The 27,664-nt window shown below is 41.1% G+C and overlaps 3 protein-coding genes across 4 annotated transcripts; 1 reads left to right on the top strand and 2 right to left on the bottom strand.

The window, feature by feature from the left end:
* Positions 1-2,160: 2,160 nt before the first annotated feature.
* LOC125902251 (zinc finger protein 665-like) lies at positions 2,161-12,731 on the bottom strand. The gene is made up of 7 exons (XM_049598457.1): positions 12,552-12,731; positions 10,284-10,486; positions 9,963-10,055; positions 8,828-8,923; positions 8,591-8,701; positions 8,369-8,498; positions 2,161-7,497 (listed from the first exon to the last, which is right to left on the bottom strand). Exons 1-7 carry the CDS (start codon positions 12,562-12,564, stop codon positions 5,627-5,629), a joined length of 2,517 nt encoding a protein of 838 aa, XP_049454414.1. The 5' UTR covers positions 12,565-12,731; the 3' UTR covers positions 2,161-5,626.
* A 2,769-nt stretch (positions 12,732-15,500) lies between these two features.
* Positions 15,501-21,189, bottom strand: LOC125902254 (zinc finger protein ZFMSA12A-like). Of its 2 annotated transcripts, none has more exons than XM_049598459.1 (7): positions 21,111-21,189; positions 18,457-18,659; positions 18,262-18,354; positions 18,084-18,176; positions 17,870-17,980; positions 17,644-17,776; positions 15,501-17,114 (listed from the first exon to the last, which is right to left on the bottom strand). In XM_049598459.1, the coding sequence occupies exons 1-7, from the start codon at positions 21,181-21,183 to the stop codon at positions 15,820-15,822; spliced, it is 2,001 nt and encodes a 666-aa protein (XP_049454416.1). In that variant the 5' UTR covers positions 21,184-21,189; the 3' UTR covers positions 15,501-15,819. The 2 variants fall into 2 exon arrangements, with proteins under 2 accessions (XP_049454416.1, XP_049454417.1); XM_049598460.1 differs by having other exon boundaries at positions 21,010-21,171.
* A 78-nt stretch (positions 21,190-21,267) lies between these two features.
* On the top strand, positions 21,268-25,855 carry LOC125902252 (zinc finger protein ZFMSA12A-like). The gene is made up of 7 exons (XM_049598458.1): positions 21,268-21,405; positions 22,846-23,048; positions 23,151-23,243; positions 23,329-23,421; positions 23,525-23,635; positions 23,729-23,861; positions 24,123-25,855. The coding sequence occupies exons 1-7, from the start codon at positions 21,402-21,404 to the stop codon at positions 25,514-25,516; spliced, it is 2,031 nt and encodes a 676-aa protein (XP_049454415.1). The 5' UTR covers positions 21,268-21,401; the 3' UTR covers positions 25,517-25,855.
* Positions 25,856-27,664: the final 1,809 nt, after the last annotated feature.

Genomic DNA, 27,664 nt, shown 5'->3' with positions numbered 1-27,664 from the left:
ATCAGGACTCTGAACCACATCAAAGTTAATGACAGGAAATGGGCCAAACTTCCTCTGCATTACCCATTATCATCCCCTACTCTCCACAGACATCTTCTGAATCGTCTGCTCCAAAAAGCAGAATACTTGATTAATTGTGTTATTAGTTTCAAAAGCTACAATCACCACTGCCCGACAACACAAGAAGAGCAAGGGGGGGGACGTGGTTACTAGTCACCTACTGCCCTCTAGTGAAAGCTCCTTATATTTTAACAGCAAATGTACAACTCCAAGAAAGATGGGACACTGTTTAAAACATGAATAACAATGCAGTGATTTGAAAATCTTTTTGGACCTATATTTAGTTGAATACAGTCCAAAGACTGAAAACTTCCTTGTTTATATAAAATATACACTCATTCTGAATGATTGGGGCAAGAAAAAACTGGAGAAGTTGTGGAACATTCAAAAAACACCTGGAACATTTCACAGTTAACAGGTGAACTGTTAACAGGGGATGGTATCATGACTGGATATGAAAGGGGCATCCTCGAAAGGCTCAGTTGTTCACAAGTAAGGACAGTTACTTTGTGAAAACTCTGTGGGCAAACAGTCCAACAGTTAAGGACAATGTTTCTCATCGCACAATTTTCAGAAACTTAGAGATTTCACCATCTATAATCCATAATATCTTCAAAAGATTCAGAGAATCCGGAGAAATTTCTGCAGGCAAGGCTGAGACCCAGTACTGAATGCCCATGACCTTCAACCTGTCAGACAGCTCTGCATTAAATACTTGTGAAAGGTGTCTGAAAGCAGTACACTGCAAAAACTCAAAATCTTACCAAGAATATTTGTCTTATTTCTAGTCAAAATGTCTCATTTCTAGTCAAAAAAAATCTCATTACACTTAAAATAAGACTCATCACCTAAAAAGTTACTTGTTTTTAGGCAATTTTCACTTGTTTCAAGTAAATTTTCACTTGAAATAAGTAGAAAAATCTGTCAGTGGAGCAAGTTTTTTTTTCTTATTACAAGCAAAAAAAACTTTGACAAGAAAAGTCACGTTGCTCCAGGTTTCAAAGGGTTAAAAGACGACATAATTGTATAAAGGATATGACTACATGGGCTCAGGAACACTTTAGAAAACCATCGTCAGTAAACACAGCCCATCTCTGCATCTACAAATGCAAGACTCTACCATGCAAAGTGAAATCCATACATCGACAACACCCCGAAACACCACCGACTTCTCTGGGCCTGAGCTCATCTGATACAGACTGACACAAAGTGGAGAAGTGTGCTGTGGTCTGACGAGTCCATCATGGACGTTGTGTCCTCTGAGCTACACAGGAAAAGGACCATCCAGATTGTTGCCAGCTCAAAGTTCAATGCCAGCATCTGTGATGGTATGGGGGTGTGTTAGTGCCCATGGCATCATGGGTAACTTCACATCTGTGAAGGCACCATGAATGCTGAAAGGTACACACAGGTTTTGGAGCAACATATGCTGCCATCCGGACGAAGTCTAATTCAGTCCCTGTTTATTCCAGGAAGACAATGAGACACATTCTGCACATGTTCAACAGCGTGGCTTTGTAGTAAAACAGTGCAGGTACTAAACTGACCTGTCTACAGTTCAGACCTGTCTATCATTGAACATGTGTGGTGCATAATGACGCACAAAACACAACAACAGAGACCCTGGACTGTCGGGCAAGTTAAGTCATATCAGGCACTAATGGGAAAGAATTTCACTTTCAGAACTTCAACAATTAGTCGAGATGGGTACTGAAACCTGATATTGAACAATCACTGGGGCCAAATTGTTACAGACCGTAGTATTGATAAGCTCAGACGTTTATGGTTCTAGCTATCAGTACTGGAGACATTCAGAAGATATACTTCTTGTTTATTTAGGTTACATAAACATGCACCGTTTTCAACCGCTTAGCTTATAGTTCATCTCCTGTTACCACATCCACTTCAGTAATCTTATTGTGTATAATAGCAATTCATTCAGGTTTCTACAATTTAATTCCCTGTTAAAGGTTTTTTTGGGCGGAGTTTTTCCTTATTCACTGTGAGGGTCTGGGGACAGAGGGACATCGTATAAAGCCCACTGAGGCAAACTGTGATTTGTGATAGTTTATTTATTTTATTAATCCCCCTGAGGGGAAATTCAATGTTTTCACTCTTGCTTGTCAGTTACACACAGGTCTGAAAGACACACACATGCACAAACAGGACCTATACATGCACAAAGTGGAGAGATGTCAGAGTGAGGGGGCAGCCCTTGGTGAGGCGCCCTGAGCGGTTGGGGGGTTCGGTGCCTTGCTCAAGGGCACCTCGGCAGTGCCCAGGAGGTGAACTGGCACCTCTCCAGCCACCAGTCCACGCTCCATATTTTGGTCTGGACGGGGACTCGAACAGGCGACCCTCCGGTTCCCAACCCAAGTCCCTATGGACTGAGCTACTGCCGCTATGGGGCTTTATAAATAAAATTAAAAATTGAAATTCATTTTTAAACAATGCTGTTGCAGAATATTATTTTATATACTGTACTGACATACATAAAAAAAATGAAGCCACGTTAATTCTGTTCTTAATTTGTTTAATTTTTTTCTCTTAAAAACCCCCAAAAGAATTGATGAGTACCATTAAAGTACTGGATCAATAAGCAGTATCAGTAAGAGTAGTAGTATCGTTAAAATCTTAATGATACCCATCCTTAACAATTAGTGTCCTCAGTTCCCAAACACTTTGGTGACGTAACATGACCCAACTTTTTAGAAATGAGTTGCAGGTGTCAAACTCAGTGAGTGTAATTTACAAAAATATTAAATTTCATCAGTTTCAGCATTAAGTATCTTCTCCTTATACTGCATTCAACTGAATATAAATGAAACTTTTTTAGAATTGTTATAACTTCCAGCACACCTTTCCTGAGGACGCTCCCAGATGTTTCCCTCTGTTAAATAAATTACATCAACATACACAAAGTATAACCAAGGTAATTTAATTTGAAATTCACAAACGTTGCAAACCATAGCTGTGGGGATATAAAAGGCCTTCAGGAATAACGTTATGTCATGTTGAAATAAACAGTGTCATCATTATAACTTTGCACTCTCACAATATTTGTCTTCCAGCGTATTTACAGAGCCTTTTTTCAGTTAATTTCTATCACTATCGAGGCCTTTCCAAAAAATATATTTTCACCAAAATTACAGCATCTCACTCAAACAATGTCCAGAATAACATCCAAACATATCCATGCAGAGGAAATTGATGTACGGGGGGGAGGGGAAACAAAAAATAAGCTCAAGGAATAACCTGATGGGGAATGAGAACGAGCTTGTGCTGATGTTAAAGGAATGCTTCGACATTTTGTAAAATACACCTATTTATTTTCCTGTTGAGTTGAGGCCTTTGCACACCAAGTCTGTATTTTTCGTCTTAAACTACTGGATGTTAAAAATATGCACGACCTGATGTGTGAAGCTTGTTGACACACTGAAACTTTCGTCCTTCAATAAACTTTTTGGAACAGGTTGGATTATACGTGATTTTTCAGATTGTCAAAAAACTTTAGACAGTTGTGTGACCAAAAGGCAGTGCAGAAAATGTGATGTTAACCTGTAACAAGAGAGAAGGACAGGGCGCAGAGTATCATTTCAAAACTCAGATAGCCACTTTCAACAGCTGAGATATTAATATTCAGGTGGATGAAGGTGACGAGGAGTCTGCCAGGAAAAGAAATGCAATTAAACAAATTCGGTGAAGTCGTCCACCTTGAATACGAGTCGTTTTCTCTGCCTGGTTGTCTCAGGATGAAGACCACACACAAATGCAGAGAGCGCGACAGTTTGGAGACAGAGATGGAGGACAGCTCAGCCCCTTCGTGTAGCCACTGTTCCAAATGCCAGAAAGGAGGCAGAGAGTGGCGACAGCTGGGGAGGTACCTCCAATGTAAGGAGCAAATGTGTCTTAAAATTTAGTCTCGTATTGCAAATTTTCGCAACAAATAGAACAATGAACTGAATCATGTCACTCTCATATCTGTCCGTTCAATATGAAGCTACAGCCAACAAAGCTCACTAACTGGCATGTTATATCTTGTTGTTTTATATGTAACAGGACTACTTGTTTGACAGGCAGAGTTTGAATACCTTTGGATGGAGCCAGGCTATCTGTCTCCCCTGGCTTCCCGTCTTCATGCTAAAGGCCCTGACACACCAAGCCGAGAGTTGGCCATCGGTGAGCATCTGTCACATTAGTTCAGTGGTAGGCAACCTGTGGCACTTTGGACCCTCTCCACTGGCTCCCTGTGGCTCTGACATAAAATTATATGGAAATGAATAACGGTTATTTTTAACATTCAGGTTTTCACTTGTCATTGTTGTAGGCCTGGGGTGATTACTGCATTCTACAACTGTAAAAATGTGTAGCCTATACATCGAATTAAAAAATGCGTCATACGCCTACAACCTGGCACCTTTTACTCTTTTGATGAACCTTAGTAGCGGTGGCTGCCTGGAGTCTCCCTAACAAGGCTAGCTATGGATTCCAAATCCAAAAAAGGAAATGTCTTGAAGGAAATTAATAGTGTGTGGACGGATTCATTTGCTTTCACCAATGCTGCAAAATTAAAGCACTAAATACTGATAAATAGCCCACTGCAGAGCAGCCACCTTCTAGTAAATCATATTAATCAATGCTCATTTAGACCTATTCGTAATGCTGATGGGCTAATTTAGACTAGGCTGTTACCTTTATACAAATATGCTCTGTGGCTCCTGACAATTTTTCTTTCTTTTTAGCCAATAATGGCTCTCTTAATAGTAGTTTTGAGGTGTGTTCCGCACTGTTGGCCTTAGTCAGCCCTCGTTGGTTGTTTTTTGGCCAAATTAGCATGTTGAATTGGTATCTGCAAATGAAATTACTCTGATTGGCAGCTCAGCTCAGTGCAGAGAAACTGAAGTAAGGAAAGCAAACAAATGGGCTTGAGATCTAAAACAAAGTTTTATATCAGGTACGAATATTTTTGTAGCTATTGAGCTCTTCAGCAGAAGTTAGTTCATAATTGTTTGTGGTATTGGCCGCTAGCGCACGGTGAATATATTTTGTCCTTTGAACATAAGTTGTGTTGTTAATGTGCTAACTGGCTAACTAGTGTCTTAAATCTGTCCTATTAGTGTTCTGGTTTCCCTTTTTGAATGATGATTACAGACTACCGCCACCTGCTGCTGTGGAGAGTCATTTCCTCTCATTAAGGCGCAGAACGTACGTACTAGCTGGCCACCGACTGGAGTCTTTGCAGTGCGTTCAAGAGCAACTTCTTTCCTGAGACACAGGTGATGTGAGACAACGACTTTCTCAACTTATTATCAGCAACAAAGCGAATAAGTGCATTCCCCAAAATGTTGGAAACTATTCCTTTAAATGTTTAAATAGTCTGTGAGAACTGGCTAGTGTAACTACATTTAAAGAGGAAACTGTTCATTTTAATTTTAACAACTGTACAGCATCATTCTACAGTCCTTCATGTATTGCTTGTTTTAGTTGGTCCACTGCAGCTGTAGTGTCCTAACTGCTGAATGCAGCGTGTCAGTGTGTGTGTAAAATGTTCTGCAGCAGTTTGCCTTCAGTTCATGTTAGAGTGGCTCTTCAGGTGCCTCCTCAGGTGGTTCAGACAGGTGTAGGTCTTGGGACAGAGCTGGCAGTGGTATGGTCTCACACCTGAGTGGTTCAGCATGTGCTGCTTCAGCACACTTCCATCTGAGAAGGCCTTCCCACACTGAGAACACACGTACGGCCGCTCTCCTGTATGCACACGCATGTGAACTGTCACCTTGTGCGCCATTGTGAATCCTTTGCCACACACTGTGCACTTGAAAGGCCTTTCTCCAGTGTGGGTGAGCCTGTGGGTGCGCATTGCACCCATCTGGGAGAACGCTTTACCACAGTCTGGGCAAACATGCGGCTTCTCGCCGGTGTGGACCCTGGTGTGACTCCTCAGTCCTCCTGCTGTGGAGAAACACTGTGAACAGTGAGTGCACTGGTAAGGCCGCTCTCCGGTATGAGTGCGCATGTGCTGCTTCAGGTCGTAGCGGTTTCTGAAGCCACGGCCACAGACAAGACAGCTCTCTGGTCTGTCATCATTATGGCGCAGCTCGTGGTTGGCCAGGCATTTTTCAGACAGGAAACACTTGCCACACTCCTGACACTGGTAGGGTTTCTCATGGTCCACTCTCTGATGATACTTCAGCTCACTGATGCCGGGGAAAGTCTCGTCACAGTATCTGCACCTGAAGCGGTGGTTGGGGCTGTAGGGGAGCTGGTGCTCACTCATCTGATGGTTCCTCAGCAGGTGGGCCATCTTGAAGGTCTTTCCACAATGAGAACACTCATATTTTGTCAGCAGCTGGACACACTGATGTCTGACCCGCTCGTGCAGAGACCTGAACTGACACCCACACTTGGTGCAAATGTGGGAGGCGTTTTTACACTTTCTCTTCCTGTGCCTGGAGAGGTGAGCTTCAGTGCGGAAGGCTTTTCCACACTGAGAGCATTTGTAAGGCTTCACTGCAGTGTGGAACCTTTGGTGCTCCAGAAATTCAAACCGATATTTAAAGCTCCTTCCACACAGTGGACAATTATGTGTGACTCGTCCTCGAGGGTAGACGGCTTTGACAGATGTTTTCCTGGATGCCGAGGAAATCCGATGAGTGGAGCCACTCTTCCTATGTTTACCTCCACTCATTAATTTGGCGGTCTCCATTTCGCCGACCTCTTCATGTCGCTGTTGATGTTTGGTCAGACACTTGGAGGAGATAAAGCTCTTTCCACACTGCTTACACTGATAAGGCTTGTCATGATCTACCTGCTGATGATACTTCAAGTCACCGATTCCTGAAAAACCCACCCCACAATGACTGCACTTGAAAAGGCGGCTTTGGACATGAGTCAGCACGTGTTCCTTTAAGCTGCTTGACTTCTGAAAACTCTTCCCGCAGTGCCCACAGTCGTAGTTGCGGCCCCGTTTTGGGCAGTGGTGTCTGAATTTGTCCAGTGAGGTTGGAAAACTGTTCCCACATTTAATGCACAAATATGCAGCATTTTTGCATTTGCGCAGCCTGTGACCGGCCAGCAGAGTGGCTGTTCTGAAAGCCCGCCCACATTCGGAGCAGTTGTAAGGCTGCAGCCCGCTGTGGACTCTCTGGTGCTCGATGAGGACAGAGTGATGCTTGAAGCATTTGTCACACTCGGGGCATTTATGCAGCCCTGACTGCTGTCTCCTGCGAGGAGATGACGGTATATTATCAGTCCTTTTCGGTGACTCGGGAAAATCTGCTGAAGTGGAAGGGTTTGTCGACAGTTCTTCATCGAACATGACGATCTGAGGAACGTCATTATTTTCATCGTCACAAGCACTCGGGTGGGAAGCGATGGCCACTTCCAGCGATGGGGGAAGAGACAGAGAGGGAATGAGAAGATCATCTGACTGAAACGGAGCTGTGGGAAAATAAGAGAAGAAAAAATGTTAATACCACAATCGCCCTCTTTTCCATTTAATGCCTGGTGCACACTAGAGGATTCTTTCTTTTGCTTCTGTAACATGTCTACTTTCAGACTAGTGTGAAAAAAAACAAAAACAAAAACAAAAAAAAACACCCAAAATTCACCTCTTTCTATCTATCACAGGACTGACACATAGAGACAGACAACCATTCATGCTCACATTTACACCTACGGACAATTTAGAGTCACCAATTAACCTGCATGTCTTTGGACTGTGGGAGGAAGCCGAAGAAAACCCGTGCTGACATGGGAAGAACATGCAAACTCCGTGCAGAAGGGCCTCAGCCAGCCAGTGGATACGAACCTGAAACCCTCTTGCTGTGAGCAAGTAACCACTGCACCACGTTCACTGTGATTATCAGAGTAAGTTAGCTTAATCTACACTTTGCCATCAGGTAAGCGCAAATATAAAGTAAAAAAATTATTAGGCTCAGTGGTAGATTTAAAGAAATGTGGACATACAAGCAGAGGAGCTGGACTGTTTTTGACAAATAAATAAATAAAAGATGGATGAAAAAAAAAGAGATAAATGTTTGTGGCAAGTAAGACCTCGCAAATTCAAATTTAAGACTATTTATTGACTTTCAAATTCTAGCATTTATAAAATTGAATTTACGACATTTTAAGACTTTTTAAGGATTCTCAGAGCCCCTGTAATCTGTTCAGACCAGCCATGAATCTGTCACCACCCGTCATTGCTGGGAGGGGCTCATCGGACCCAAAATCTGCACAGTTATCCTCTAGTGTGTGGCTAACATAATACGATATTTGACTATATTTTAGCAAATGTAAATTGTGCACATACCAACACTACTTTTAGCCAGTTTCCCGTGGCACTGTTTGCTCTGGAGAAGAAATTTAAGGTCCTCTCCATTTGAGACACACTGCATATACTCCTCCAGCACAGAGGGGGCAGCACTGATCCAGGATGCGGTCTATAAAAAGAAAAGACAGTTTGACTTTAAAGTTGAAATGTCTCCTTATTTATTAACTTTATTTTCTAATCTTTCAGAAATCCTCCTTGCACCTGTTTGAAGTCCGGTATTGGCAGCAGCTCCTCCAGTCTGCTGAAGAATTCACAAACCAAAGTCTCCAGTGCCGTGTCAAAGTCAGGGCCGTACTCCACTGGAAACACATTCTGTCACGTGGAAAAAATACAGCACATGGCAATATCGTTTATGATCAGACGGGCAATTCCTACATTTAATTGATTTATAACATTTGAGTTTATTTAGAGCACCTTATTAATCAAATGAATATTTACCTTGAGGAAGTGTTCTCTGCCATCAGTGTCTTCAATGAGGCCTTGAACCAGCTTCATAAAGTTCGCCTCTGGTGCCTCAATTACAGCATCACTGGTCTGGGTTAGAAAACAAAGCATCACAGTCAGATGATTACAGGTAAATGAAATGGGAAGAAAATATAGAACAACATATTAGGGCACAAATTATTTTCATTATTGATTAAAGTTTGTAGAATAACTGTGTGATGTTTGCTGAAACTGTCACTACTTTCAAAAAGAACTACATGTCACTCCTCCTCTTCAAACTGCCTCTTATTCCATTCACTAGAATCAGACCGCGGCACATTAGAAACAACCAATCAGAGCCAAGGAATCTCTAATGCAGTTGTCAATCATGTCAATCACTACTTGTGAAATGCAATCAAATCTGTGTTCATTTTGTTGATGAAAACTATAAAACTATACGACGAAAATGAGACGGCAGCGAGCTAAATATAGAACTTGACAATGAAAACTAAGATGAAATCTATGTTTCATTTTCGTTAAGACGTGGAAAAAAAAAGTTTGTGGTGGACTTTCGGACGTTAAAAGCAGACAGCGATCGTGCTTACAATTACCTACAAATGCCGCATGAGCGACAAGCTGGCAAACCCCAGTAAATAGTCTGTGCCAAGATGTTTTGCTAGCCAACAAAAACACTGACAGCATAGCAGCATCAGCCGATGTTGCGAGTTGTGAGCTGCAATTCAGCAGTAAATAATCAGCCGTGTGTGTCTGACTGTGGATGGAGGAGTTTGTTAGTTGCAGCGGTGGCTGTTAGCAGTTAGCTCCGCTTGTTGGCCACTGAACGGCAGCAGAGCAAGCAGAAAACAGTGAAAAATGCACACATTTTCCCAGAGCCTGGAGCCACGTCTTTTGAGCGTTTTGTCCGACAAACAATCAAAACAATCTGCAATCTGCAATTTACTGTCTTATAAAACATAAAAGTCATTTGAGAGGTTGGAGCCAGTCAGTGTATTGGCAATTTTGCATTAAAATATAGTCAAACGATTAATCAAATGTCAGCATTCTTGCAGATTCATTTTCTACTGATCAATTAATGGATTCATTGATGATTCACTTCAGTTGTACAAAAAAATAAAATAAAAATACTCACCTCCTCAATGCAAGAAGATCGGATTCTGCTGAGGTGGCTTTCAACAGCCTTGAGATCTTCCGGGTGTTCGGAACGCAGCAGCTCCAGAGTTGTCTAGAAGAAATTGAATCCCTGATTTTACTGTTGACATTAGACTGCAACTGATGATTCTCTTCATTATCGATAAATCAATGTCTATAAAATGTCACAAATAAGTGAAATGAGCCCCATGTACCTTCCCAGAGAAGTTAAGCTCTTTTCCATGATACCATTTTCTCAGGTCTGTTATTTGAATAGCTCTCATTATACACATAACGGATCTACACATTTTAAAACACGTACCCTTGCTCTCAGGCCCAGTGAGAGCAGCCTCCCTTCTCTTTTACTCATCAGTTCAGGAACTGCATCTGTTACCATGGACACAAACTCCTCCAGTTTCCCATAGTGCTTTATGTTCCGCTGGCGAACCACTTCCCACATCACTGCTGACATCAGCCGAAGTGGTGGGACCAGGAGTGCCAGTGAGGACAGAGGGACGCTGAATTCTTCAAAGAGACATTAAGAGTGGGTCAAACAAAGGGGTTGCGAGGACAAATTCAGAATATAAAATATGATTCCATTCAATTAGTTTAAATTTGTATTATTCTGAATAGAGTTACTGTCTTGTACTGTACAGATTACTTTATTTTTGTTTTATTTGGTGTAAACCTGTGTCCTAACTGCCTTGTTTCAATTTATTACTTTTGCTTGCTTTGAAAGCTCCACAATGGACGAAAAAGCGTCTGATTTGTGAAGCTGAAATGAGTAATTATCTTTATGATATCTCCTCATTTAGCTGCAAAAACCTGTGTAAGATGGCAGCTGTCTGGAGCGAGTTCTCCAGGGAGCTGGAAGTTTCTGGTAAATGACCACAGCTCGTAACAACCCACTTGCTGTTGGCTGTACTTTATGTTTAAAAAGTGCAAACATAGAAAGATAGAAACTACTCATCCATCTTTAAAGTGGTTATGTCTTTGGTCGAGCAGACAGCTGATAGGTAACCTATCAGCTGTGAAGTCGACGTGAAGTAACAGAAGTAGATATTTATCATATTCAGTGTGGATGGAAAGCAACGCTTGCTTGCTGTTAGGACACAGCGTCTTTCCCATGAACAGATCTGGCAGAAGAGATGCACAGCCAGGACACTGGCATGTTTTTGGCATGAAAATTTAAGACCCAGACAAATTAGCGCAGCAAGATGATTTTGAAGTAGAGCTGTGCATACTGTTTGCCATTATACCAGTATAATTTTAATATGATCTGGAAAATTCATATTGTGATACTCGCAATATTTCGACTTGTTGAAATATTGATGTCATACTGTTGTGCACTGCAACAACTAACGCAGCTGAAAGCGAAATTATTACTGACTCCGTGGTGGTTCCAAAAAGAGGAGCAGCTTCAGTAGTGTGGAATAAACTGTCGCGTCCTGAATGTCTTGTGAACAGCCCCGGACTTCTCAGACTCTTTTAGTCGGTGTCGTCAAGTGATTTTGTCATAAACCTTTAGTGATGTAATATATGTGAATGTGCATAATATTGTATCATAACAGCCTGTCACAGGTTATAGTGTGATGATTAGAGGAGAAATGGCAGAGCATAAAGGTCCTGGTGGAAAACAACTCAATCATTTAGGATTTTAGTAAAAGAAGGAAGTCACCTGTTGATATATATATATCCCCAAGTCACATATTGTGATACTATATTAGGGCCATATTGCCCACCCTTAATATGAAGTATTCTCAAAGCAATCTAGAATACATGACTTAGTTTGAGTAATCTGAGTGAATACGTTATAAATTACATTTCAAGGCATGTATTCAGTAACCTGCAGTGGAATACGTTTTAAAAGTAACCCTCTCAACACTGCTTATAAGTATCTATGCACTTATTTTTAGGAGGAATTGAATAGACTCCTGTGCTAATTACAGACTGGAAATGCATTTCCTAATCAGTGCAGCATCTCACTTTACAATCAGTACAGCCATGGGCTGTTCCTGTAGCATCCATTCATATGGTGCACCAGCTAGTGTGAAATACAACACTGCAGGGCACGTTATCTGAAGCACCAGGGATGTGTGCATACATCTACCTCCAACCACTCATTGTATGTGTGCAGCTCTAAACATTAGGACAGTCCACTTCACCCCACACTGAGCAAAATGACAAAGAGGGTAACGTTTAGTGCTGAGTAGCCAAGACATGAAGAGTTAACATTTTTAACCAGCTAACTGTTAGCAAGTACGTTACCGTTTGTCACTTTTTATCAAATCAAACTATCAGTTAAAAAGAGCGAGCCGCTGGGGGTCATTTCATACATTAAAAACCTCTTTAGCCGTTTTATCATCGTTACTGTTTGTGCAAGAGCAAAGCATTAGCTACCGCTACTAGACTAGCCACCAGGCCGCCGATGTTGCTTGGTAAAACCGGCTCATTATTGGGAAAAACAATTCTTGTTCCAGGGATTAGTCGAGGCCTGCTGAGCCCCGGCTAATCCTTAGCTTTAGCTATTCGACTAGCCGGACAGGCGATATACACACAGTTTTACCGAGCTCCACAAGCTAATACGTACCCGTGTCGTTCATATTGGAATTCTTTAATAGCGATGGGAAGAAAAATCATTACAGTGGAGTATCTTTCATACTTTCGGTTAGCGTGCTAGCTAACCGCATACGGGGCTTCAGGCGCCAACTTCTTCCTGAAACACGTTGTTCATTCTGGGGAGCGTTGGCCCAGCTAGTGTTAGTGTGTAACAGCGGCGTTCGTTTTCTATCACGGGGCAACCCGGATGAGACGAGTCCCATTCACTGTGTACTGTCAATGTGACATGCACCGCCCCTCCGGACAGTCAAATAAGTAAACCTTTACAGTAATGTTTAAACTTGATAAACAGTGTTTTCTCATATCCATCATGTTTTTTAATGTTTTCAAATCATATATACTGAACAAAAACTTAAACTCAACACTTTTGTTTTTACTCACATTCTATACAGGTTTTAGTTAAGGATCTAAGACTGTTTTTATGCACTCAACAGATATTTTTATGTCATATTTTTGTCACAAATTTGTTAAAATCTGTGCTAATGAGCACTTCTCCTTTTCCAAGGTAGTCCATCCACCTGAAAGGTGTGGCAAATCAAGATGCTGATTAAACAGCGTCATTACAACACAGGTGTGTCTTGGGATGATCATAATATAAGGCCACTCTAAAATGTGCTGTTGATCAGACAAAACACTGACACTGATGTCACAAGTTGTGAGGCAGTGTGCTGTTGGCATGCTGACTGCAGAGTGTCCACCAGAGCTGTTGCCTGGAACTGAATGTTCATTTTACTACAATAAGTCATCTCCAATGTTGTCTCCCTGATTTTGGCAGTACATCCAACCAGCCTCACAACCGCACAAGTCAGTTCAGATGATTAACCTCTGTCAGGTCAAGACCTCGGTGAGGATGACAAGCATGCAGATGAGCTTACCTAACCCTAACCTAACACTAACCCTGAGACAGTTTCTGACATTTTGTGCAGAAATTCTTCAGTTGTGCAAACAAATTATTGCATCAGCTGCTCGGGTAGCTGGTCTCAGATGATGTCTCAAGTGAAGACACTGGATGTGGAAGTCCTGAGCTGGTGTGGTTACATGTGGTCTGTGGTTATAAGGCAGGTTGGATGTACTGCCAAATTAACAGAAACAACATTAGAGACAGCTTATGGTAGTGAAATGAACATTCAGTTCAAAAGCAACAGAGAGATGGTCTGAGACCAGCCACCTGAACAGCTGATGCAATAACTGGTTTGCACAACTGAAGAATATCCACACAAACCCTCTTAGGGAACTTCAACTGCATGCTGAGTCCTCACTGGGGTCAGTTGGATGTACTGCCAAATTACTGGAAACGACATTTTTCCTTTTTTACTGTGTCATGGTAGCATGCCTAGAAGAAATATCAATAAAATCAGGGTGTTGTTGTCCTACAGTTGTCTACGGCAGCAGATCTCTCTGTGGTTCTATTGGTCAAAGTGGAGGCTGTTGTGGAAGAAGTCGTCAACACCAAAAAGAAAACCAAACATGCTAGACTTTCTATCGGGACATCGTGAGGCGTCCTGAACGTGGCATTGATTGTTTACTATGACACTACACAAAATGAAATTACGGATTATCACGTACAACATTCTTTGTCATTCATGATCAGAGCCGACACCATGTGACGTTGCATCTGGATATAACTGGGCTGATATTATATCATGTGAACCCAGCATCACGGTAGTGAAATGAACATTTAGTTCAAGGGCAACAGCTCCGGTGGGCATTACTTATGGTAGTGAAATGAACCCAATATGAAGTCATTTATGTTATTTTGGCAGAACATCCAATTAGCCTCACAACCACATGTAGCTACACCAGCTATGAACCTCCACATCCCACATCTTCACCTGAGAGATGGTCTAAGACCAGCGACCTGAGGAGCAGGTGCAACAATTGGTTTGCACAGAGAAAGAATTTCTGCACAAAATGTCACCAAACAGCATCTCATCAGGTGAGGTTGTAAGGCCAGTTGGATGTACTGCCAAATTAACAGAAATGACATTGGAGACGGCTTATGGTAGTGAAATGAATGATCAGTTCAAAGGTAACAGCTCTGGTTAACATTCCTGCAGTCAGCATACCAACGGCATACTTCCTCAAAACTTGTGGCATCTGTGACATTGTGTTGTGTGATGACTCTGCACATTTTGGATGTACTGGCAAATTAAGGGAAATGACTTCACATTCAGACCATTTACACCATCAACCTGCCAGGGACTGCAGATGAAAATTAGGCTGTATGGCTAAATCTGGCACATTTACGTGACTTAGGTGATCATGTTCATTGATGTGCACTGTCCCTTTCTAAATAAAATAAACATTTCACTACTATAAGGAATGTCCACCAGAGCTGTTGCCTGTGAATTTAATGTTCATTTTACCACCATAAGCCATCTCCAATGTTGTTGCGGTTGTGAGGCTGGTTGGACGTACTGCCAAATGAACAGAAACGACTTCACATTCAGTTCATTTCACTGCTACTATAACCAATGTCCACTAGGGCTGTTGCCCGTGAACTGAATGTTCATTTCGCTACCATAAGCCGCCTAAAGAGTTATTTCCGTTATTTTGGCAGCACATCCAACCAGCCTCACAATCACAACCACATTGGAGATAGAGATGAGCTAACTAACACAGATTTTAACAATTTTGCTGCCAAATTTTGAGAGAAAAATATCTATTGAATGCATAAAGTCATAGATCTCAAAAAACTAAAACCTAAAGTGTAATTCTAAGGTAATACATAAATTTTCGAAGAATTTGTCACTAACATTATAATTTCTGCATGTAATAAATCTAGAAACCCCTATCAGGATGACAGGAGCATTAAGTGTGTAACTTTCTGTTTTCTAATTTATTAATGTTACATTTATCACAAATATTGTGCAAGATCACTGCAGGATTTTTATGTTGAATTCAAGTACAAAGTCTTCTGTTGTCAAGAGTCATACACACACTGCAGTTTCAAGGAATGTATTGTTTGTTGTATGTTTTCATAGAGACTCTTAACATGTGTTTTAAGGCTTCAGAAAACAAAAGTAATACACTTAGATGTCATTGTAGAGGGTACAATGAGGACAGATCTGACAACACAGGATAAGGAATCATCGGTACAAACAAGAGCTTTTGCAACATAGTCCTTACAAGAGGGTGAGTGTGAAACCTTTTACACAGTTTACAGTCAACACCGCAAACAGGACAGGCTCATTGCATGACTACAACATTAATACAATGGCGTAAAATAATCACATGAATTAGACAGTCTTGTTTTGCACTACACTGTGAGTTTTCAAGTGTCTCTTCAGGTGATTGAGGCATGTGTAAGTCTTTGCACACAGCTGACAAGCGTAGGGTCTCAAACCTGTGTGCTTCATAGCATGTTTCTTTAATTCTCCACCACGTGAAAAACCTTTCCCACATTCAGAACAGATGTAAGGGCGCTCTCCAGTGTGAATGCGCATATGAATTGTCAGTGTGCTCGCCATGGTGAATCCCCGCCCACATACAGTGCACTTGTATGGCTTTTCCCCAGTATGGGTTCGTCTGTGTATCTGCAGCTCGCCGGCTGAAACAAAAGCCTTGCCGCAGTCGGAGCACAGATACGGTTTCTCTCCAGTGTGGGTCCTTATGTGTATGTTCAGGTTTCCTAATGCAGAGAAACGTTTCACGCAGAACATGCACTGAAACGGCCTCTCGCCTGTGTGACTGCGCATGTGAAGATTCAGGCCGTGTTTGTCTTTGAAGGCTTTGCCACAACGCACACAAATCTGTGTTCTCTGTCGCTTGTGGCGCAGCTCATGGGCTGTCAAACAGGCAACAGAGCTGAAGACTTTCCCACACTGCATGCACTGATTGGACAGCTCGGGAGGATGAATCTTCTGGTGGGTTCTCAGCTCACTCATAGTGGGGTATACCTCCCCACACTGTCTGCACGTGAAGACACGGCTCTTAGTGTGAGTCAGCTCATGCTTACTCAGCAAGCACTTTTTCTTAAAGCTTTTTCCGCACTGAGAACAGTCAAACTTTTGGACGCTATGAACACACTGGTGTCTAAATTTGTCCTGTATTGATTCAAAGCTATCCCCACAGTTGATGCAGATATAAGCTGCTTTTGTGCACTGGGTCCTCCTGTGAGTTGACAGGTCAGAGGTCGTCCTAAAGGCCTTTCCACACTGAGAGCACTTGTAAGGGTTTTCTCCCGTGTGCCGTCTCTGATGTTTCAGGAGTTGATAGCGGTAAATGAAGCACTTTCCACACTGAGTGCATTTGTGAGCAACTCTCTCCCGCGGAGGAACAATCATAGAGCTGGACATTACAGGACTCTCAGCAGACGCAGAGGGAGCTCGGCAGGTGTCTGAAGCTCCGTCACTGCATTTCTCTCCTGCTTCCTGTTCTGCATTGTTCGCTGCTTCTGCGTCCTGAAGAGAAACCTCCTCAGAGTCTCTTTTGTTGTAAGATATTTGCGTGTTAGATTCTGCATGTTTGGGCTCTCTCAGCGAAGGAAGGAGAGATAACGATGAGAAGAGTCGCTGCTCCGAGGGAGAGGGCACTGTTTGAAAAGAGAAATGTATAAAGTGAGAAAATTATTCATTTACATTCCATTGTTTAAGAGAGTTACTTTTCAAAGTGGTGCTATCATTTCTACACTGTCGCTGCTATTAAAACTTAAGATCACTACATAAACGTTTTTGTAGGTCAATGAACGCAGCACCGGTGAATTTATTTTTTACTTAGCAGCACTTTGTGGAGTTCTAGTCGCAGGGATAACTGATGCGCTGATCCGATTAAAAGCAGATCCGATCACATCGATAAATGAGAGGAGCAGCTGCTGCATGTTCCAAAAATACTCCTCATGAATGGATTTAAAATTGGTTGTTTTGTTTGACAACCTTTGTCCAAAACCCAAAGATATACATTTAAAAATTAAGAGAGGAAAAACAGAAATTCCTCATATCTGACAAGCTGGAACCAGCATTTATTCACTGTCTGATGATCTGACTCATCAATTAGTTGACAGATTGTTTCAGCGTTAATATGCATATAAAAATCTGGTTGGTATTCGAGGCAGACTGACTTACTGCTGGTATCCATCTTGGCCATTTTATCACTGTGGGCTTTGCTTCTGAGCAGCACTTTGAGGTCATCTGTTTTGGATACACACTGCATGTACTCTTCCAGCACAGAGGGTGTATCGCTGATCCACACTGCAGTCTGTCAAACAAACAAAAGTATTATCTTGATGAACTGGAACCAGACAAACCAACCTCTGGAAATGCTTTGTAAACTGTGTCATTTTGTCTTTACCTGCTTAAAGTCTGGTATAAGCAGCAACTCTTCTAGTCTGGTGAAGAACTCACAAACCAGTGTCTCCAGAGCTGTATCAAAGTCAGACCCATACTCCACAGGAAACACATTCTGTGTGGTGGAAAAGATCAACCCAAAGCATGGATGTTACACGTCATCTTACTGCATCACAATAAAACAAACTGCTAACGATGAGGTGAATGCAGAGACACACCTTCAGGAAGTGCTCTCTCCCTTTCGGGTCCTCCAGGAGTCTTTGAACAAGTCTGACAAAGTTGGCCTCAAGAGCTTCATTTCCTGCATGAGCCTGTCAAGTAAAACATACACACCCAAAATAAGCACAACGTTCCTTCTACGGTTATTTAATGTCCAGGACTGAAGAAGTCACACACCTGTTTGGAGCTGCATGGCAGGAGGCTGTTCAAGCATGTTTTAACATCTCTGAGATCCTCTGACTGTTCAGAGCTTAACATCTGTAACATCATCTGGAAAAGCCATTTAGACATGATACAAATATTAATTTCTAAAGCTCAAGTCTGCTGATAATTAAGCAGCATACTGATACAGAGTCCATCTGTACCTCTCACCTTTGCTCTTAAGCCCAGAGTGAGCAGTCTCATCTGTCTGTCTGTCAAGATGTCAGGGATGGCTTCAGTTATCAAAGACACAAACTCCTCCACTTTCCCATAATGCACAATGTTCCTCAGACGAACCACCTTCCACATCACAGCCGACATCATCCGCAGAGGTGGAACCAGGAGCTTCAGCGAGGACAGAGGCAGCGGACCCTCTGTAAGGAGGAGCAGAATACTGCACTTAAAATATATGTTCACAGCATCTTTACTATAATGTACAGTCTTAACTCTGTTTTCAGAGAGTATAAGTGATGAACACACAGCTCATACAATCACACTTCAGTCACACCAACAAAGTGGCTTGCTCATCTTTTTGCACACATGTATTCTGAATGATCGGGCAGTGATCATATAAACCACACAGGGTGACAACAACAGAAAATACTGCATGTAGCATTAGTTTTTATCAATAATGGATATAAAATGTGGAAGTTTTCTGAGCCTGTTGATGTGTTTGGATGTGTTAAGTCTCAGCCTCAAACAGATCATGGCTCTGTTCAGCAGAGGCTGAAATCCAGCTGCTTGACACATTAATGATCTGGAAGGAGACCAATAACAAGTACAACTAACATGCATATATGGATTAAAAAAAGGTCAGTTGACATCACATTATAAGTGTTTTTTATCTGGTGGAAGGATTTTTCAGCCAAAGGTAAAACAACAAAGATATGATGGGTTAAAGTGTGATTTGCAGTGCCCAGCTCATTGACTCTAATAGAACTGACACCAAAGTCTGGCTTTTCGAACACTGTTACTGTCGTCATGACCGTTCCTTCTTTTATATTTTCCTTGTCACTTACAAGGAATTTACTTTGGTTCTTGGTGCAAAGATAAAACATACAATAAACAATACAATACAATACAATAAATATTCATAGGAAATAAAACTAAGGCAAAGTACTAGAAAATTTAAAATCAAAATATGGCAAAGATAGTTTAAAAAAGTACCACAGCATAAAAATTATTTATAATACAGCTGTGTCAGAACATTAAAAAGCTGCAGTTTAGTGTCGGATGTGCAAAAATATTAATTAGAGGATGTGTAAAATTCACAATAGAGCACAGTAATATAGAAGTATTTTTATACTCCTCATTATGCATTTTGATTTACTATATTCCTGTTTAATATTCAGCTTATTCATTTGCATATACAGTCTACTACAGATTTAAATTACTTTATACCTGATTTACATTATTACTCCTTTATTTTAACTTGTGCTACTTTATGTCTTAGTTTCATTTTTAATTAGAATTGTTAAAGGGAGCCCGAGACCCAGGATTTTCAGTGACAATGCTTCTGATAGAACTTGAAACTTAGTTATAACAGAAAGGTCAGGGCAGCCTGTATTTTCTCAGGAGACTCAGATTTTCAACGTCTGCAGAACCATGTTGCAGATGTTTTATCACTCATTGGAAGCCAGCGTCATCTTCTATGCGGAAGAGTGCAGGGTGAAGGTAGCTGATGATTCTAACAGACTTAATAAGCTCATCAGGAGAGCTGGTTCTGTCCGGGGAGTGGAAGTGGTGTCTCTAGTGGAGCTGTCAGAGAGGAGGATACTGAGAAAACAACTCAGTATCCTGGACAACTCCTCTCACCCCCTGCATGCCACCCTGGAGTCATATCAGTGCACATTTAGCAACAGACTGAGACCACAGAGGAGCACCACACAATGCCACAGAAGATCTTTTCTACCTGTGGACATCAAACTGTGTAACTCTTAACTCCTGTAGGGAGGAGAGCTGAGACAAAGGACACTAACAACAATATTCACCTACATTTGGGGCACTATTACTGTATGTGATGTACAATGATACTTTTTAATATCTTGTGCAGTATTACTTGTCAATATCATTATCACTTGTCAGTGTGGCGCAATGTAATTTTCTTAAAATTATGTTCAATACTACTTCTCATTGTCATATCAAATTCAATATAACATTCATTATCAGGCAGAGCCTGCATTTTTTTCACCATTTTAGTTCATTTGTATCTATTGTTACTCTGTTAGGCACTGTTTTTTGCTCCTTAAACACTTTATATCTTGTACATTTTGAATATTCTGCCTGATATTTAAAACTCAGTTAGTGACCCATTGGTGGCTCTGGTTGTTACTAGTTGTGAATGTTAATTATTGTTACTGTATTTTGTGTTACTGTAATTTAAAGCATTCTCTGGCACAATTGGAATAAATAACGTTTTACTAAAATGACTTGAATAGAATATGCTGCTCTTAAATGGGACTACAGATGCACAACTGCAGCAGTCTCTCAATGAAATTGGGAAACTTCAGTTGGATATAATATGCCCCATATTAAATAAATCTAACACAAAGCAAGTTGCAGTGGCTTCTCTCTGTTGTGTTTTATCTAATTTATCTAAAATACCCCAGGTTTTATTGTCACTATTATTTTTGTTTGATAGGAGAAGTAAGAAGTTGCTGTTAGCATGCAAGCTAACAACATCAAAACAAACCCATATGACCCAGGCAAAATACGAAACGTTACCCATTGTGTTCCCCCGAAGAGCTACGATAGTTGAATTAAGACTGACTTAATAAACTCTTCTTTCTGTGATAATGAGCTTCTAGTGTAATCTAACCAGGCACCTCTGTTTGCTTCTCGCTGGTCATAAGCAGGGCTCGGGCAGCGACAGTAGCCATGTTCTAATAGCACGTCCATGTTTGTGGCAGACGGTGGCGGTAAAGAAACCGGATGTTAACAGAAAAAACACCACACGAAGAAGTAGAAGCAGGAAGCTGCATTTGACAACAAATAGCGAGGTGCTTGGTTAGCTGGAAGCTAACTTTCAGGGCTAGTAACTGCAGAAAGAGGATTTTCTTCATAAGAAAATATTCGTCAGTGTTAATTCAATTATCATAGCTCCTCGGGGGAACAATATGGGTAATTTTTTGGATTTCCCTGGGGTTATCCCTGGGGTTATATCTGTTTGTTGTGATGATGTTAACATTAGCTTACCTGCTAGCAGCAACTTTTGACTTCAAACTAATAACAGTCATGATCAAACCTAGAGGTATTTTAGATACATGTAACGCTATAAGGAGAAGCAATGGCAGTTTTTACTTTATTTCAGTGGTAGAAGAAATAGTCGGATCTTACAGTACAAGTTACAGTGGCAGTACAACAGCACAGGAATACTCTGCTATAAGCAAAAGTTATGCATTCAAAATCTTACTCAAGTAAAAGTGAAAAAATATCAGCATCAAAATATACTCAAATAGCAAAAACTAAAAAGTACTCATAGCTGGTAGCTGGAACAGCTAAGTTTTCCATATACATTAATGTGTTCATATTTGTTGAATATACTTGTATTAATTATCCTGATCTGCAAAGTAAATGGTAACTTATGTTGTCAAATAAATGTAGTGGAGTAAAAAAATACTATGTTGGATTCCAAAATGTAGTAAAGACCTTAAAATACTCAAGTTGAGTAGAAGTACTTCAAATTTGTACTTAAGTACTGAGGAAAGGTACTTAGTTACATTCTATCACTACTATATACATTTAATTTGGGGCATAAAAAGAACAGAAGAATTAACTTTTCTGCTTTGTTGAGGGGCAGTTTTTGTTGCGCATGTCTTGCTCTAACACATATTACAACAAAGTATCATGGTATGCACAAAAAGTACAGAAGTAGTTGTCAGTGAAAATCTTGGGTCTCAGGCTCCCTTCAACAATTCTTATTAGATATGCCCAAAATAAGAGAATGAGAGAAGAAAAAAATAAATAAATAATAAAAAAAATTAAAATCTAAGACAAAATATTGCAAGTTAAAATATAGGGATAATGACATAAATCAAATGTAAATTTATAGTAGAAAGTATATACAAATGAATAAGCTAAATGTAAACATGAATGTTATAAATGCAAATGCATAATGTGGAATATAAATATACTATTTTTTGGCACCTTAAGTGATATATTTAGTTAGCTTCATTTCTTCTTTAAATTTTACTAACTTAGTAAAAGTTCCACTGAGTTTAAAGTCTTTTTCTTTTTTAAAGGTCAAGAAACACATCAACAGGCTCAGAAAACTTCCATATTCTGTACTCAATATCCATGATCAATAAAAACTAATGCTACACACATTGTTTTCTATTGTTGTTACACCTTGTGTGGTTTATATGATCACTGCTTGATCATAGAGAATGTTATATGTGTGCAAAAAGATGAACAGACCGCTTTGTTGGTGTGTCTGAAGTGTGATTGTATGAACTGTGTGTTCATCAATTGTTGTCTCTGCAAATACAGTTGAGACTGTAAATTATAGTAAAGATGCTGTGAACATATATTTTAAGTGCAGTATTCTGCTCCTCCTTACAGAGGGTCCGCTGCCTCTGTCCTCACTGAGGCTCCTGGTTCCACCTCTGCGGATGATGTCGGCTGTGATGTGGAAGGTGGTTCGTCTGAGGAACATTGTGCATTATGGGAAAGTGGAGGAGTTTGTGTCTTTGATAACTGAAGCCATCCCTGACATCTTGACAGACAGACAGATGAGACTGCTCACTCTGGGCTTAAGAGCAAAGGTGAGAGGTACAGATGGACTCTGTATCAGTATGCTGCTTAATTATCAGCAGACTTGAGCTTTAGAAATTAATATTTGTATCATGTCTAAATGGCTTTTCCAGATGACGTTACAGATGTTAAGCTCTGAACAGTCAGAGGATCTCAGAGGTGTAAAATCGTGCTTGAACAGCCTCCTGCCATCCAGCTCCAAACAGGTGTGTGACTTCTTCAATCCTGGACATTAAATGTCTGTTTGAGAAACGTTGTGCTTATTTTGGGTGTATATGTTTTACTTGACAGGCTCATGCAGGAAATGAAGCTCTTGAGGCCAACTTTGTCAGACTTGTTCAAAGACTTCTGGAGGACCCGAAAGGGAGAGAGCACTTCCTGAAGGTGTGTCTCTGCATTCACCTCATCGTTAGCAGTTTGTTTTATTGTGATGCAGTAAGATGATGTGTAACATCCATGCTTTGGGTTGATCTTTTCCACCACACAGAATGTGTTTCCTGTGGAGTATGGGTCTGACTTTGATACAGCTCTGGAGACACTGGTTTGTGAGTTCTTCACCAGACTAGAAGAGTTGCTGCTTATACCAGACTTTAAGCAGGTAAAGACAAAATGACACAGTTTACAAAGCATTTCCAGAGGTTGGTTTGTCTGGTTCCAGTTCATCAAGATGATACTTTTGTTTGTTTGACAGACTGCAGTGTGGATCAGCGATACACCCTCTGTGCTGGAAGAGTACATGCAGTGTGTATCCAAAACAGACGACCTCAAAGTGCTGCTCAGAAGCAAAGCCCACAGTGATAAAATGGCCAAGATGGATACCAGCAGTAAGTCAGTCTGCCTCGAATACCAACCAGATTTTTATGTGCATATTAGTGCTGAAACAATCTGTCAACTAACTGATGAGTCAGATCATCAGACAGTGATTTCTTAAGCAGCAGTTGCTGGTTCCAGCTTGTTAAATGTGAGGGTTTTTTTCTTTTTACATTGTAAATTGATATCTTTAGGTTTGGATTAAGTTATCACCTTTACATGGTGGAGTGTAAATGAATCACTGTCTCACATTTTGTATTTCCCTTTTCCAACAGTGCTCTCCCCCTCAGAGCAGCGGCTCTTCTCATCATTATCTCTCCCTCCTTTACCGCAAGAGACCAACGCCAAAGATGCAGATTCTAACACACAAACATTTCAAAACCAAAGAGAATCTGAGGGGATTTCTCCTCAGGATGCAGGAGATATGGGAATACAGGATGCAAGATGGCTGTCTGAGGAGGAAACAAACATTCAGAATGGCAGCAATGCAGAACAAACAACAGTAGAGAAATGTATTGACAACATTTCTGATGTGAACTTTGGAGAGGAGAATAATGACGGAGTTTCAGACACCTGCCGAGCTCCCCCTGCATCTGCTGAGAGTCCTGTAATGTCCAGCTCTATGATGGGCCCTCCACGGCAGAGAGTTGCACATAAATGCACTCAGTGTGGAAAGTGCTTCATTTACCGCTACGAACTTCTGGAGCATCAGAGGCTGCACACGGGAGAAAACCCTTACAAGTGCTCTCAGTGTGGAAAAGCCTTCAGGAGGACCTCTGACCTGTCAACTCACAGGAGGACGCAGTGCACAAAAGCAGCTTATATCTGCATCAAATGTGGGAATAGCTTTGAATCAATACAGGACAAATTTAGACACCAGTGTGTTCATAGCGTCCAAAAGTTTGACTGTTCTCAGTGCGGAAAAAGCTTTACGAAAATGCATCTGCTGAGTAAGCATGAGCTGACTCACACTAAGAACCGTGTCTTCACGTGCAGACAGTGTGGGGAGGTATACCCCACTATGAGTGAGCTGAGAACCCACCAGAAGATTCATCCTCCCGAGCTGTCTAATCAGTGCATGCAGTGTGGGAAAGTCTTCAGCTCTGTTGCCTGTTTGACAGCCCATGAGCTGCGCCACAGACAACAGAGAACACAGATTTGTGTGCGCTGTGGCAAAGCCTTCAAAAACAAGCATGACCTGAACCTTCACATGCGCAGTCACACAGGTGAGAGGCCGTTTCAGTGCACGTACTGTGGAAAACGTTTCTCTGTATCAGGAAACCTGAACATACACATAAGGACCCACACTGGAGAGAAACCGTATCTGTGCTCCGACTGCGGCAAGGCTTTTGTTTCAGCCGGCGAGCTGCAGATACACAGACGAACCCATACTGGGGAAAAGCCATACAAGTGCACTGTATGTGGGCGGGGATTCACCATGGCGAGTAAAGTGACACTTCATATGCGTGTTCACACTGGAGAGCGCCCTTACATCTGTTCTGAATGTGGGAAAGGTTTTTCACGTGGCAGTGAATTAAAGAAACATAACATGAACCATACAGGGGTGAGACCCTACGCTTGTCAGCTGTGTGCAAAGACTTACACATGCCTCAATCACCTGAAGAGACACTTGAAAACTCACAGTGTAGTGCAGAACAAGACTGTCTAATTCATGTGATTACCAAATGCCAATTTTATCAAATTATGATTGTATTCCTGAAAATAGAAGCAGGGTGAGGCTTTCAGGCGCAACTGCTCTTATGCCACACACAGAAGGGAATTGAATTTAAGGGTATTGATGCAACTAGCCTGTACTGATAGTGGTATGTAAAAAGATTTCACACTTAACTTCGTGTAAGCACTATGTTACCCTCATAGTGTACCCTCTACAGTGACATTATTTGTTCTCTGAAACCCTAAAACATATTTTAAAAGGGTCTTTAAGAAACACATCAAACAATACAATACATTGCTTACAACTGCAATGTGTCTGCTCCTGACAATAAAAGACTGCACATAAATCTAACATGAACTTGTACTTGAGTCCATCACAAACATAATAATTGACATTTAAAAGATAAACACTAAGAAAAAGAGCCTCTATTATCTTAGCAAGGTTTGTGGATGTTATTCCAAGAAGAAATTTTTAAAGTTTTCAATGACAATTTATTAAAAAAAAAAAAAGTTTTTACAAGTATTTATACAAAACTTGTTACCTTGCAGGTTGCTGCTGCATCGCTCTCGGCTAGAAGAAGGTGCTTTGCGCTGTTACATTTATCATTATCATCATTATATTAATCATTTATTGTTGGCTAAATTAATACTGTTTTAATATAACTTAGTATCATGGATTATGTCAGCTGGGAAAGTAAGTTGGCAAGTTAGTCAACTGATAAATCCACTCAGATAGTTTTACTAGGCTAGGCTAACGTTAGCGAGCAAACAAGCAAACGTTAGCCAGCTAGCTGTAAGTAAGCTACACTGCGAGGATGTGGCGTTTGTTTGTTAAATAACGTTAGCTGATAAATTAATTTGAAAACAGCAAGCTAGCTAATTTACCATCCATATTAGCCCTGCAGTCTAGATTAATCAAATGACGTTAATCACTTGAGTATTTTACTATGTTAGCTAGCTAGCAATTCCTCCGCCTCAGCAAGCAAGCTAATGTTAGCTAACAATAGCCAGATTAAACCACCATATCAGAATGTATTTTAAATGCAAGTGGTTCCTGTAGCGCTGGGATTTCTTTTCAGCACAGGAGGCACTGATATTATGCTATGGGGTACTGTATTTGATGAACTTATTGTTTATCAGACCACAAATAAGATGAGAATTAGCTAGCTAGCTAATTAGCCCCCTTTTATGGTCATAGCCATGATTCCATCAGCCTGTTTAGATGCGCATTTAGAAGTATCGCATCAGAAAATTATGATGGAAACGCCAAAATTCGAATTAAAATCCCCTGATTCGCACAAACGAAAATACGCTGGCTTTTTCCGGGTTTTGGTTGATTCGAAAAAATGTTGATTCGCAAAACGGGGGGATGGAAACAGTTATGTTCAAATTAAGTCTGACGTAGTGCAGCTCTCTCCATGGTGATATCCACACTCCGGGTCGCGAAGGCGGTAATGCATTTACAAGCTGGTTGCCAACCGCCAGAAAACATAGAAGAAGAAGAATTCGAGACTTGTTTTGTTTCTGGTTCTGCAGAAAACTCGCGCAAGTTCGTAGTTTTTACCAAAGTCCATACATTTAATGGAAACACTCAGGATTTGTATTTCTTTTAATGCGCATTTCCCAGTGATTCGAATCACTTTTGGATGGAAACATATCTTATGGCTAGCCCACTGACCCTCCGCCTCACTCCCTCTTCTAAAACGCTAACATCACTTCTCTGGGAAGGGAGTGGACGGCAGCTCGGACCTTAGGTGCTGTAGAAACTTGAATTCAACCAGTGCAAACTCCAGGGGGCTCATTTCTAAACTTTACATACGCACAAAACAAGGCCTGAAAGAGGCATACGCCACTTCTCAGGGAACAGTTGTGATCTATGAAAACAGACTCATTGCAAGAAACTCTGACCCATGCTTACGAACATTTTTGCAACGGGAAATTGCAGATGCAGGTGGTGAAGCTGAAACCTGACTGGAGAAATTATAGAATATTTCTTGGCGCACACCATTTTTGGCTCTTGGTATGTACATTTTAGTATGGGTCTTACGTACTGTTTTCTAAATGAGATCCCAGGTGTGGGGTTCAGGGACTAATAAGACCCCCAGGAATGCCACTTAGCCTTGAAGCAGGTATCTCCAGTGGC

The sequence above is a fragment of the Epinephelus fuscoguttatus genome, linkage group LG15, assembly GCF_011397635.1.
Source record: "Epinephelus fuscoguttatus linkage group LG15, E.fuscoguttatus.final_Chr_v1".
Taxonomy (NCBI): domain Eukaryota; kingdom Metazoa; phylum Chordata; class Actinopteri; order Perciformes; family Serranidae; genus Epinephelus; species Epinephelus fuscoguttatus.
Note: the sequence above shows the minus strand (reverse complement) of the source record. Positions and strands in the feature narration are given on the sequence as shown.